Genomic DNA, 15,552 nt, shown 5'->3' on the forward strand with positions numbered 1-15,552 from the left:
AATTCTGGCATTTTGAGGATATTTAAAAAGATGACGGAGATCGTCTTACAAAGTTTTTCGCTTATTGAATATGTTAAACCAAAAATGTGCGGAGTTGGTAAGACCAGGCAAAGACTTAGTTATAGATGAAAGCATTGTGCCGTGGAGAGGTCGCCTCTCGTTTCGTCAGTATATTCCTCTAAACGCACACAAGTATGGGGTTAAACTTTAAACATTTTTTTACCTAATGCATACACATGTAACACCAAAATTTATGCAGGAAAACAAACAGTAACAACAAATAATGAAATTGGCCATGCTCATCAAATTACTATCGATCTATCGATCTACTTGACGGACTTCTAGACCAAGGACGTGTTCTCTATGCTATGCAAATAATTTTTATAGTACCTTTAGAAAAAACTTATCTGGAACTTAAGACATTTTTTTGTGGTACGCTTTGATCAAACAGAAAGAAATTGCCCAAAGATTTTTTTAACCAGAAACAAAAACACGGCGAACTTTCGGGCGTCAATAATAGACCTGGAGCAAAGATTATAAAATGGACCGATAAAAGACAAGTTTTGATGATGACAACTGTAAAGGATCATAAAGGTAAAATGATTGAAACAGGCAAAAATACTCGTACTGGAGATCCAATAAAAAAACCAGATTGCATATTATCATGCTGCCAAAAAGGGTGTAGACATGTCAGACCAGCTAAGTTCCTATTACAGCACATTAAGAAAAACAGTCAAGTGGTATCGAAAATTAGTGACGGAATTGCTTTTTGGTACAATGATGGTAAATGCATGGGTAATACAGAAAAAATTTTTCCATAATAGAACAAAAATGTCCCTCCTCAAATTTAGGGAAAGTAACATCGACGCATCGGTCGGTGATGTTCAAAGGATTCGGTTTTCCAATACACCTTTCGCAGAAAAAAAAACTGACTAGAGCTCCTGGATCGGTCAGAACCAGTCGAAGAAGATGCCGACAGTGTTACGAGCGAATTCTTCAAAGTGATGGAAAACTCCAAGCAGATTGAAAAACAAAAAAAGTACCAACCTTTTGTGATACTAGTGAAAACAAACCTTATTTATGTCTAGATTGTTTTAATATTATCCATAATTAATAATAAGTATTTTTAGTGATGGTCTAAAAAATAGGTTTTTATTTATTTTCCCTTACTTCTTAGGGGTATATTTTCATACCCCTAAGGGATAAAAGTGGTTCACCCCTAACATTTTTTTTTATTTTGTAAATATTTTAAACAAACTTTTCTATTGTTATGTTTTTATGATGTAGCAATAAAAAGTACATATTTTATAGTCCTTAGTTTTCACTCCTCTATTACTAACCCATTTTTTTAAATAACCATATTAGTCACAAAGTTCGTTGTTATACTCCACCAAAATGGCTTCGACAAGTACTATGGCACTATGGAATGCCAACGGACTAACCCAACATACTCAAGAGGTCAAAGCCTTTCCAGTATTTTCATGCGGTGTAACGTATTATTAAGGATAATGAAATCCAAATTTATCTAGAATCTCCTTATCAACTTGAAACTCGTCTAAAAAACTTGAAATTGAATAAAGTCAGATTAATTACCGTAAGAGTCTTAAAGAAATTGCCAAGAAAAGTTCTACTTTATCTTACAGACCTGTATAACCTCGTATAAAGAACAGAACATTTGTCTCTAGTTGGGAAATTAGCTCAAATAATATTAATTCAAAAACCCGGAAAATCCTTGGAGGAAATAAAGTCCTACAGATATATTAGCCTGCTCCTATTGTGTCTATAAGACTGATAAAATTACTGTTACTTAATTTTACTTGACAAACAAATAAAACCTCACAACCAGTTTGGCTTTAGGCCACAGCACGCTATCACCCAACAAATTCACCGGGTTTACCAACAAATACGCAAATCACTGAAAAACAAAAAATATTGCTCCGGAATGTTCTTGGATATTTGACAAAGTCTGACATTATGAAAAATTATACACAATAAGAAAAACCTAAATTTACTTAATTATGGCTAGAGTCCCTCAAGGTAGTGAGGTTCTTAGACCATTGCTGTACCTAATATTCACTGAGCACTTACATACATCACCGCAAGTCACAACAGCAACTTATGCAGATGACACAGCAGTAATCTCTTCTCATGAACACCCAGCCGTAGCATCACACAGAGTACAGGCTAACCTAAATGCAATACAAACTTGGCTAAAAATGTGAAGTCCATCAGCCAAAGAGACAAATTCTGCGCAGGTAACATTTACAAACCGCAAGGGAATCTGCCGTCCGGTATCGTTAAATGGCCAACCTCTGCCACAGAAAGTCGACATAAAATACTTGGGAATGCATTTGGATCGCAGCCTCACATGAAATAAACACATGTTTACCAAGCAAAAATAGCTGGGCGTTAAACTCAGTAAACTCTGTTGGTTAACAGGATAGAAATCAAAACTGTCAACAAATATAAAGTTATTTTAAAACCCATTTGGAGCTATGCAATTTAGCTAAGGGGAACAGCAGCTAGATCCATTATTGACATTCTTGAAACATTCCAATCGAATGATAACTAATGCTCCATGGTACGTATCAAAAAAGACGATCGCCGAAGACCTCAAATGACAACTGTCAACATAGAATCTAGAAAGAGGAGGTCAAACAAACCCTAAGACATATGTGACAAGAATACACAGAAAATTGTTAATGGGCATTTTTTTACAAGACATGTTTTCTCTATTAATAGTTATATTGTTAAATATTGTCGGAAAATTATTTACTTATTGTAATTATATTACAGATTGTAAATATATGGGGATGTTAAAGAACAAAGAAAAATTTGGTGTTGATTATAAATGTCATAAGTTGCAAGATGCTTAATTTGATATCATCGTTGATATCAAAGTGAATAATTTAAAACTTTGTTCAAATTCAATATATAATCGTAGAAACAATATTGTGTATACTACGATAAAAATACAATCAGTGCCCTTGATTAACTACCGTCTAAAACATAAATAGCTAGCTATAAACCATATTATTTACTTACTTTCTTTCTTTTTGAAGGTTAGAATACGAAAAATTTAACGGGGCACAATAGCTTGTTTCATTGCATTGAGTGTTATTGATGAAATTATTAGAAGTAAGACCTAAAAATTAAAAAAATTATTATATATTTTATAATATATTCAAAATTGTTTTATTGTAATTATAAAACTGTATACTATTTATATAATTAAAATTTAAAACATTATACACAGTTTATGTTTATGATATTAAATACTTTTAAGAACTTTTTAAAAAGGCTTACGAGGCAGCAGTATATACATTATGCAGCTCATGCTCTGGAAAACAAGCATCCATTTAAAAGAAATTTTATATATTTAAATTAAGAGCCTTAGGTAAACTATTTTTAAGTTCATAATCAATAAATAAAAATGAGGGCGAGGTATCGTAGGGAAAAAGCTAAACGATTTGTATATAAAATCCAAATTATTTGACATTTTTTTCTAAATTTTATCGAACAATCACTCAACGCCTTTTTGTAGTATTAGGTACGTGGATAGCTGAGGTGATCATAATACCAAAGCCTGGGAAACCCCCCAATGAGGTGACATCATATAGACCAATATCACTCCTACCTGTGATGTCCAAGGTGTTTGAAAAACTCCTCCTGCGAAGAATCCTACCGATAATTGCAGAAAAGAAAATAATTCCAGATCATCAATTTGGATTTAGAAATAAGCATTCGACAATTGACCAGGTGCATAGAATAACTGCTATAATTGAAAGATCATTAGAGATAAGAAAAGTATGTTCTGCAACCTTCCTAGATGTGGCACAGGCGTTTGATAAAGTCTGGCATAAGGGTTTGATACATAAACTTAAATCATTCATGCCTCAACAATATTCAAATATATTACAATCATATCTAGCGAACAGACATTTTAGAGTTAAACAAGAAGATGCATACACTGATCTCAAGGATATTGAAGCAGGTGTTCCACAAGGGAGTGTATTGGGTCCAGTCCTATACCTAATATACACGTGTGATATACCTGAACTAGAAGACGACAAAATAGCTACCTTCGCAGATGACACTGTTGTCTTAGCGGTAAGTGACACCGTCGAAGAAGCTACAGAAAAACTACAAAATTCAATAAAATCCATGATTGGACCAAAAAATGGAAAATTAGGATGAGTGAGAATAAATCAGTTCATATACTCGTAAATTTTACCAATAAGAGAATTAATAATATTCCAAATAAAATAAATGATGTCCAAGTGCCTATTGCAGCATCAGCACTAAGTACTACTTGGGGATCACTCTTGATGCGAAACTTCGCTGGAAAGCTCACGTGAAGAAAAAAAGAGAAGAACTAGGCATCCGCTACAAGAAAATGTATTGGTTAATAGGAAGACATTCCTCTCTATCCATAAATAATAACCTCCCAATCTATAAACAAATACTGAGACCAGTATGGACCTATGGCGGATAACTCTGGGGCTGTGCCAAGCCTAGTCACATCAAAATAATCCAGATATTCCTGAATAAAGTGCTGAGGAACATCGTAGATGCGCCTTGGTACGTTAGGAACAACGACCTTCACCGAGAGCTCAAGATGGAAGACGTCAATCAGATAATCAAGAAATTTGCATGGAGCCATGAACAACAACTCCATCATCATGTAAACGTCGAGGCTATCCAGCTCCTCGACAATACGAACCTAGAGAGAAGGCTCAAAAGAACAACGCCTTTTGAACTGGTATAATGAGTGGGTGAAAAGCAGAGTAAAGTGTTGTGCGAGTATGCATGCTAAATTTAATGCTAGTTATTAGAAATAATAGGGGAAATATACTAGTGAGTAGACACCTAATTTTAGGATTTCATTTCAGTAATTTAAGTTAGAAACAAATTGATAATCGGTCTTACTGACCAGATTTTAATGTAAGTACACTTCTGTGTCTTTAGTAAAAAAAAACGTGGATTTTATCTATAGTACACTCTCATCCTTTTTATTTGATATACATCCTTGTTGGATTACTAGCACATACCAATGCTAACTTTACTTATTCTGTATCGTTATATGCCTTCTCTTTAATTTCCAAAGCCGCCACATGAGGTTGCAATGGGTTCGACAAATACTCAAAAGTTAGTGCTTTCTTGGTGGCAGTGATGAACTACTTTGAATAAAAATTTTAAAGTTGTTTAATTTTTTGTAATTAACTCTCTTGCTGCCAAGTGTAACATTAATGTATGCTTAGTACTGAGAAGTGTGTAACATGTAGGTACACTTACAGCGTTTCACGTAAAAATGTTACACCTATAGAGTATTTCGTATGGGATATTAATTTTATTGGCCTGTAAGATCATTCTGGTACGTAGAACGTTGGCTTAGGACGAATACAACTTACGGGATTAAGTAAAATGAACAAACCAGATTTTTTTTTATTTTTAATTTATTCTAAAGGCAAATAGCTATACTTCTAAAAAATTTAATAAAACGATAAAAGTAATGTGTCTAAAACATTATTTACTAAAACGAAAGAATACAAAAAAATAATACAGGTATAAACTGTGGAAACATGGCGAAACCATATATGTCAATTTTTGATAGTTTTCAGGAGAGCACTTTTAAGGTTTCAAACTTAATATTAATTCGTTGATAAAAGGTATTTTTGTTTTTTGTTCAATAGTACAAAGAACTGAATGTATTTCTAATGTGTAAAACATGAAGGAAGATTATTTGCTAGTTTTTGGAATATCTTATATAATATTTTAGATATATATGAGGTTTGGACATCTTATAAATTAATTGTTTTATGTATACAGTGATGAGTGTCTTACCACCCGGCTTTTTAACATAAGAGATAGAAAACACAGTTACCTTGTGAAATAAAAAGAGATGAAACTCATTATCGATAGTCTCACACCTTTAGACGTTAGCTTCGAGCTAAATCACCTCGGTCATAATTATTATGTGTAACGTCGAATGTGTGACGTATTTCCATTTTTTAATTTCGGATAAAGTAAAAACTGATTGGCCACAATAAAGCAAAATATGAATAAAATAATTTAATTAATAGTGAATATTTAATCTAAAGTTTTAAATTATTAACGAAGAATAATTTCTACTATGATTTGAACAGCAGCAGAACAATAACCCAAACTGTCACTAAATAGTAATAAAAATCTGATGGATTCAAGAGTTCAAGACACGATGTTCTCATCAAGGCGCTCAGGGTTCGAATCCAACATGAAGGTTTACTTTTTTAAAAATTAAAATTTGAAACACTTATTTCAGTCTTTATTAGAAGTGTTTATAGTAAAACATGAAAATTTTCCACAAAAAACAATGTCGTACTTTCAAAAATAAAGTAAAAATTCTTCAAACATAAAAGAACGTTCTAAATAAATGTACTTACAAAAAATGTTTAAATAGGTAGAAATTCTATAAAAATATTCTAAATCAACGTATTTTATTCTAATGAAATGTATTTACAAAAAATGTTCGAATAAGCCTTCATTAGTAGCAGAACAATAATCCTACTACTACTAAGGATTTCCACAGTTTTCACTGTCTTCCTTCACTCAACCGTTTTCTCCAATTTTCCCTGTCATTTCAGTCTCCATCTCGCAGGGTTCTTTTCTCCATAGCCTCGTCGATTTCATCTCTGAATGACCTTCGGGGTCTTCCTCTCTTTCTTCTTCCAATCGGGCTCCATTCTGTGATTTTGTTTATCCAGCGTCCTCTGTCCGCTCTTCTGACGTGGCCGTACCAGGATAGTCTCTTCTCCTCTATATAGTCGATTATGTCTGATTGCACTCCCATTCTCCGCTTAATCTCTGCGTTTTCAATTCTGTCTCTTTTTGTAAGTCAACAGCTTCTCCTCAGGAACTCCATTTCTACTGCTCTTATTCTACCTCTATTTCTCTTGTTTATTGTCCAGTTTTCGGACCCATATGTCAGGATACTTCTTGTCAGGGTGTTATATATTCTCTTTTTTGTCTTTATCGTAATGTTCTTATCCCACAACACTGAGTTTAGTTGTCTTATACAGTTTCTTGTTTGTCTCAGTCTGTTGTTTATATCTTCTTCTGTTGTTCCATGGTTCGATATTATGGTTCCTAAATACTTGAATTTATCTGTTCCATTTATTTGTCTTCCCTCGTCTATCTCTAGGTTTCTCATATCCTTGTTTTCTGTTGTTAGATATTCGGTTTTCTCTAAGTTTATTTCCATTCCGTTGTTTTTATATTCTTCTTCTAGTTTTCTGAGCATAAAGCTGAGATAACAATAACCCAATCTATTATAAAAGTTTCGTCTAACATTAGTTATTGTTTCTGGACTAATACCTTTCATTGAATCAAAGATCTTTTCTCTTAATTGTTGGAGGGAATTAGGCCTATCGTCTTCAATTCCATATAGTTTGAACTTGATATATCCCCACATAAAAAAATCACAAGGTGCAAGATCAGGTGATCTTGCAGGCCAAAAAATATCTCCGTGACCACTAATCAATCGATTAGGAAAAGTCGCACTGAGATATTCACTGACGATGCGAGAATTATGTTCAGGACAACCATCGTGTTGAAACCATATGGAATCGAAAGGTATTGGTAAATTACGAAGGGCTGGGACAATTTGATTTTGCAGAAGTTCCAAGTATTTCCGCCCAGTCAACGTACCGTCAATAAAAAATGGACCAATGACATGATTCCCTATTATGCTTTCCCAAACATTTACTTTTCGAGGACGCTGGGTACGAGCGACATAAATCTGACGAGGATTTCCTCGAGACCAATACCGAGCATTCATTGAATTGTGACGGCCATGCAATGAAAACATACATTCATCGGTGAAGAAAACGTTCTCTAAAAAATGATCATCTTAATGTGACATTTCTATTGCAGTTTGACAAAATTCTAAACGTCTATATATAACCCCCAGGGAATTGTTCGTTGGATTTATGAAGTTTATAGGGACGGTATCCATGTATTTTCAAAATTTTACCTACTCTAAATCTTGAAATTCCATATTGTTCTCCGAGGCGAGATGTTGATTGGGTAGGATTTTGCTCAATACTTGCACAAATCAAAGTGTTCCTTTGTTCCAAATCTGGATTTACCTCCCTTCGTCTACGAACTCCTCTTGGAGCAAACACGGATCCATAAGTAAAAAAAATTACGTATAATAGACTGAATTGTTGATTGTGCTGGAGCCGGCCTGGAAACATATTGACAAATTGTTGTCTAATTATGTTGTCTGATAATCCATTCACATGCCAGACAACAATTTGCACTTTTTCCTCGACCGTTAAAACCATTTTTACGAATTGTTTTTTCAATAAAAAGTTTCTGTTTACCGTGCAAAAACACTTCTCGATATGTTATTATTTCATGGCTGAAGGATTAATGATTTAGTTAGCTGTAAAGCAGGCAGCTGTTCGCGCGCATCCATTCCAATGTGATCAATTGTTTTGAAAATCATTACCTGTACAGAGGAATTGATATTAACACTGAGAATTTAGTAATGGATTTGACATTAAACAGTCTTCAGCGGATTATTTTGCATTCACAACTGAAGAATGTAAAACTGGAATTGAATTATTTTGTATTTCTATTTTATAACATTGGAATAAGAATAAATTGTAAATAATGAGTTTTTCGAAAACTTGTTACCTAATATGTATCATATTTTTTATTATTTTTTGATTAAATAAAACAAAAATTTTATCCTTGGTGTGAAATAAACCCCAATCTTCTTGTCAATAGACCACGTCTCTAACTATTACGCCAATTCCACATACTTGTTATCGAACTGAACATACCTACCTTTAGTTTAGTAAAATATTTCAGTTGAGTTATTTTTATTATTAAATAAAATTAAAGATCTATAATTTACAATCGCTACTAATTAATGTTTTTTACTATAATATATCTTAATTTATTCAATCATTTATTCTAGCATCAGAAATTATTAAAATAAAATATTTTCGAGGTCATCCGTATAATTATGACAAGTCAAATAACTTAATCTGTCTTCTATCCTTTCCGCTATTTTGCCGGGTGGTAAGACACTCATCACTGTATATTGTTTTGAAAGGGAAATGAAAAACAAGACATTTGTATTTTATGTTAATGCTTGAAATGTTATTAATTGGATTTTTATTACCAATAAGTCTTCTCAATCCGAATCCAAGGCATCATCGCACAATTCGTCATATTCTTTTGCGTTGGATGTGGTTGGCAAATTTTCATTAAAAACATGGCAGTCTTTGTCTGTCAGGTTTAACATCGATAAAATGTCCTTCTTTTTGTTTGGATTAATACCCAAGGGGCTATTTTATGAGCGAAGGACAGTTATGGTAGCCAGTAATAATGGACCTCTTCTTTTTCCCCTTCTTATATCTAGAGTTTTAAATGGCGCATCATCGTCAAGGGTATACTTAAACTGAATTAGCCCAAACTCCTTGGTATATTTAAGCCATTTAATATTAAGCTAAGATATCTTTTCACCTTCAGTGTCTCTTGTTCGTTTGACTAGTATGTCACGTAAGATTTTGGAAAATGCCAGAAACTCTTCTTGTCTAATATCAACCACTGTAAATTTGGATTTGCCCCTAAGCGATCGTACAAACTGAAACCAATTCCGTGGTACCATTATCTTAAAATTATTTGAAATTTGCTTTTTACACCTTTCAATTCGTGTGTGGTCACTATCACACTCGAGGCGTGTATGACCTAGCAAAAGAAATTTCTAATCAATTATTTCGAGAGTTGGTTTCTTCTGAATGGCATACAAAAACATAACCGCCATATTAGTGTTGCGGTTTTGTCCTTCACATGTGTCCGAATATGTTGTTACGTACTGAATGGTCTCTGATAAACTCATTATTATACTATAGATGCATATTGCAATTTGATTAGAACCTCTGCCTCCAATGACTTCATACCACATAAAGCAAACAGACAATTCAGTGGAATAATAATCACGTATAGTAAGATTATACACAGATAATAAATGCTTAGAGTAGACTATGTTAGTTGATAAATGGGGAGTTGGTAGGCCTTGTTGTAAATCAACAAACCAGTACTCTTTTCGTTTTATCATTTTTAGCTATCTCTTTGTCTTTTCGTTTGCTTTCAAAGGTTTTGTTAGCTTCGTTAATATGGTCATCCCGTTGTTCATTAATTTTTGCTATAGCTGCGTCAGTACTAGCATTCTTTTTTAGTGTTTGATATGTCACATTTGCGACATGTATCGATGTAGGGCTGTTTAAATTTATACCCCGTACTATTGAATACGTCACGAAAAACATCATAACTAGCAGATTTCTTTAACCCTTTTTAATATATATTCTTGATATTCTTTATGCATTTGACGAATGGTTAGGTGGCTTGGTAGAAATATTTGATTGGGATTATCTTGCCTTGCATAATGACTTTCATGTCTTGGATATTGATCTATAAGTTTTTGAATTTCACTGCGTTCTTCGACCAACTTATTACGACGATTTTACTTTTTTAACAAGCAGATTTAGCTGGTTAACTGTTACTATATGCAGATTGATAAAAAAATTCTTGCACACAGTTATAATTTTCTGAGGTTCTATATGCACTGAGTAACTAACAGTTACGACCCGATTATGTGGCTTTCTCTCTTTCATACCTCTGCTTTCATTATTTGGTATTTGTATTTAGAAAGAGTCATTCATTCACATAATAATTGTTTACGCATATCTGGAGCTTTGTTATTAAAACTAGACCAAATTATATTTTGTTTTTCAGGGGTGCAATTTTGATGACAATTTTTTGTACAACATTTTGTTATTGGCCTAAATACTTTAACTGGGCATAGAATTCCTTTCCTGTTTCTGTAGGCCAGACTTAAATCTTTTTTCTTGGTTTCCTCTCCACGTTTTCTGGCACCTCGTTTACTATTTTTACTGGTCGGTCTTGTTTCATAAGTATTACTACCAACTTCTTTTTAGAACAATCTGATTCCTCACATTCGATATCATGGATAACATCTTCTACGTCGTTTTGCAAACAACCTAAAATTATAAAAAACAAATTAAAAATTATGATCCATGTTATTTTTAGGATAAAATAAATAAACCGTCAAAATTTCCTGGAGTAGTAGAACCAGAAGTTTAAGTTACTCTCGCTAGTCAGAACTTCTATTGGAATTGTTATTATCTTCCTGTAAATTTAAGACTGTCATAACGATTTTTTCAAGTTTCTGGAAAATTTGAGAAAGCGAAGGCATATTTTTTATTAAAAAATTGTTTTTAAGAATTTTTTTTTGACGAATACATACAAAAAAAAGTATCCTAAACTTACGTAACCAAAAAGGTCCACATCTAATCCAGGTTTAGTAAAAAGTTCTACATTCTCTTTATTTATTTTAAAAATGGCCGTAACACCGTTTTGTGTTGAATTGAAACTAGAACTTGTAATTTTCAATGGACGTAACATCTTCTTCCTTAAAAGATACATCTTAATTTAGAAACAAAGTAACTATGTAGCTTGCGGTCTTTTACTATTTGCAGTATTTTTTACCTTTTTTCAGAACCTTTAAATATGTTGCAGTAAAAACCTGTAAATGTTTTATTGCCTGTACTTTTCTTTTTGAAAACAATGTGAGGTCTATATAAACATTGTGTAAAGAATTAAAAAATTAAAAAATAGCAAAAGATCGTAGACTAAAGTTTGCATAAAATAAAATTTACCCTATTTGAACCATTTTCAATAATATCAACGTTTGCTAATTCGGTCAAGGTTAGCTTCAACTTCTGTTATTTCTTTAGGTATAAACATCTCAGATTTTTCTTCGCAGGATTTGTTTATCTCCAAGAACTGTGATTTATCCGAATGATCAGACATGAGTATTTTTTGCTCACGTATATTTGCCTTTGGTCCTGAAGAAATGGCCGTAGAATCATCCATATTGAATAGATTCTTTTTAACCGAAATTTTACAGCAATGTATAAGCAACAAGTATCGAGAAATAAAGTTTTGACCGCACTTTTTGCACATGTTTAATTAAATAATTTTAGCTAATGATGTACCTTAAACTCCACTATAAACAATCACCTAATATACATATCTTATTCATAGATCCAACCAAAATAACGGTTACTAACAAATGCACAGTTTAGACTTGTCGAAACTCGCCAACTATGACCACGCGACAACAACTGAAAACAATTTGGTAGATGGCAAAATCAAATAAATCAACACGTTGCTTTGAAACTCGTCGCGCATTCCACATATCAAGAGAAGGACAAAACGAAATATGTTTGCATATATGCAATTGCCATCTTTAACAAATAATAATGTTTGGTTTATGAAAAGATGTAAATACGTAAATATAAATGCATAAAAATATATGCATTTATATTTAGTTTTGCCAACTTTCAATTAAACGCATATCAACGTGAACAGTAGTGCTACTTTATAATATATCTGCATATAATATATTGCCACCTCCTCAAGTACCCTACTCTAAAGGTGTTATATGGAGACCAGAATAGGTATAATATATTATATGGTATTGAAATCTTAAGATGTCACTGTTTTGAATTTATTTGCTTTTGACACCATTAATAACACAATACCCAAACATATGCAGCATACCTTATTTTGCCATTTTCTAGATCTCATCACTACAAATATGTGGGTATAAAAATCTCTAAATGCAAAAATTTTGACATATATGCTTTTTCCATCTTTCCACAGAAAGAGAAAAAATATAAAAGTTATACAAAATATCATACAGTAGCGAGTTTCGTTGAAACAACTTTTGCAGTAGTGTGGTTGTCTTTCACATGTATCACAAATATTTAGCACTAAGGAAAATATTTTCTCTTTTCATCGATTACAACGCTGTGTTTTCCGTACCGTTTATAACACTCACAACACCTTGCCCTTTTTTTAGTCAAGTGTTAAGTTAGATGATGTATGGACTAACGACAATTTGTTGTGGCACGTTTACTCCGATCAGATGATTTACAACTTGAACTCAGAGATTGTGTGACATTTTAAAATTCCTTGGTATATATTGAAATCCGAAGAATATTGTATTTTATTTCCTATTGTACGTATTAAAACACCAAAGTATTTTCAATCCCATTTTCGTCGCATAGGTCGATAATAAACCATTTTACAGTTTGTTTATATTTCACAGACGCCTATTCTTTGGTATTTTCTTTGATCGAAGGCGCTCGATATTGCATTTTAAATAAACATCCATTTAGATCGCTCAGAAGGTTTTGCCGGAAAGATAATTGCGACACTCTCGCTGAGGCCGTTGTCAAGAGCGATTGGCTTCAGGTTAGTCCGAATTTTCATCAAATTCGTAAATACCTTCATTTGTCGTCCTTTGAAAATGTGTATTGTGGCAGTTAATAGTTACAGTTTTGCATGAGGTTTGAATATTTGGTCAAGGAGAACACACGTCGTTTAGTTTGGTTGGAGGAAACCGGCAAATTTGTAAAGAAAAGTGATTTTTTACTCAATGTAATGTGTCAGTTTTGAACGAGTAATCACTGTTTTTTGTTTGTAAACCGTCTCTCATATGAGATGTTTGTAGAACGGCGTTTGCAACAAATTTGAAAAATACCTACATGTTTCAGTTTTTTTAAGAAGTGCGGAGCTTTAAATTGTAAGTCCAGTGTTCTAATTTTAACCTCGAATAGTCAGTCCTAAGAAGCGTTTTAGAACATAATTCGAATTGTAAGATGCAATTTTTTGTTCGAGTGGCAGAACGTTTAAATTTCAGTTACTAATCCCAGAAAATTTAAAGTAACTTTAGTGCAATCCAGGTTACTTTTTTGTTTGAAATTTTAAAGGAAGAATAAACAATATTTAATAATAGTTGCTTTCATAACAATTTAAATTGTAATAATTAAAATTTTATGTCTTAGGACGTGGCTTAGCTGTCATTTTAATTGTTCTCAGTTTTAAGCTTTAGTTTTGACATATGACAGCTAACTTTATTATTTTTGACATCTGATAAATATCTAATCATGTCCGAGGTTTTGTTTTGGTTCTTTAGAAAAAGGTTAACCTCTATGCACAGTTTCACTTAAAAAGATAATTTTTTATTTGTAATGATTTATTTCTGCTACAAATTATAGCGCAGTAACATTTGTAAGTTTGTAAGTTTTGTAGTATCTCCAACTTGTAAACGGATGTTGTAAATGGATAGGACATAGAAAGTGTTTCTCTTTGTTATTTTTGTATTTACCTTTGTGACTATTATTATAGTATTTTTGAACTATTTACTTTGTAACTATTTGTGGTGAGACAGTAATAAATGTTTAATTTTTTCCCTAAACCATTTTGTTTATTTACTTAAAAAAAAGTTCCTAACCTATCCCATGTGTTTTTTAGGACGGAGGAACTTTTTTTTTTCATCCAGCAGGAAGTTTCCTCGAAGCGGCGTCCATTTTAAATAGCTAGATATCCTTCTTGTTGTTTTGTTTCCCCATTTGTCCAGGAGATTCCTGTAAGTAGTCCTTTGTTTCATTTTTGTAGTTGCCCAATCCATACCCATTCATTTCATTCACTGATTGACGACCCAGTTCTCCAAATTAACCCTGAGAGCCGTTCGCAACAGTTTCGTTTATTTTGCTTGCTATCTCTAGTCACAAAATTTCTGTCCCCAATTTTCAACCCCCTATAATAATACCCTATGTGGTAGGCAAAATAGTCGTTACAATTGTTAGCTTCCTTAGATTCGTGAAAAACTCGTTATAGAGTTAGTTAGATTTACTGAACTTGTTCCCCGGATAATTTTGATTATGAGCTTCCTATATCATTTCGTGCATCTACGTGCAAGTTGATCATTAAAATCCACAAGGTGCGTTTAATGATCGATTAGTGCATACGCAAGAAGTATGGACGTATAATAATTATCCACCTTAAGTATCCTACCCACGTCTAAAAGCCGTTGTACTAAAGTTATAACAATATGTTTAGTTGCTGACATATTATCGGGCGTGTCTTTTTCCGCATATACTGACACGTTCCACGTCTATCCTCTATCAGCGCATACGTTGTACAGTTTCTTGCCCATAGCGATGCCTTTTTTTGGTAAGTACTGCCGGAACACTAGTCGACCCCTCCAAGAAACTACAGTTTCGTCAATGAATATCTTCTCAGATGCACATTTTCCAGATGTATCAGAAACTGGTGCTATCGAAATTGGAGACAAATTTTTTTAAAGGTTTTCAATTTCGCAGAGGCGATTGCCTGGTATAGCTTGATCGTCGTTAGCAAAGATCCAGAATCGCAATAATATCTCAAAACTGTTTCTCGACATTGTTGATTTTGGAGTAGTAAGTGAAAATACCTTATGCTTGCTCCAGTAATGAGCTAATCTTGGAACTTTGACCACTACCAATTAACCAGTTAGGCCAATAAATCGCTTTATTTCATTTTGGTCTGTTGGAAACCACTCTTGGAGCCGTAATTGAGGATCAGTATCTGCATTGAGTAAAGTTTGGGTGGCATATAAATTTGTTTCGTGAACCATATAGTTTATTA

At 33.1% G+C, this 15,552-nt stretch overlaps 1 protein-coding gene across 1 annotated transcript in view; it reads right to left on the minus strand.

Annotated features, from left to right (window-relative positions):
- The window catches only part of prom (prominin), a 614,595-nt gene that overhangs the window by 581,186 nt on the left and 17,857 nt on the right, over positions 1 to 15,552 (minus strand). The window contains exon 2 of the mRNA XM_072540698.1: positions 3,046 to 3,145. Coding sequence (XP_072396799.1) covers positions 3,046 to 3,145 — 100 coding nt within the window. The remainder of the gene's footprint in view (positions 1 to 3,045; positions 3,146 to 15,552) is intronic.

The sequence above is a fragment of the Diabrotica undecimpunctata genome, chromosome 8, assembly GCF_040954645.1.
Source record: "Diabrotica undecimpunctata isolate CICGRU chromosome 8, icDiaUnde3, whole genome shotgun sequence".
NCBI classification, from domain to species: domain Eukaryota; kingdom Metazoa; phylum Arthropoda; class Insecta; order Coleoptera; family Chrysomelidae; genus Diabrotica; species Diabrotica undecimpunctata.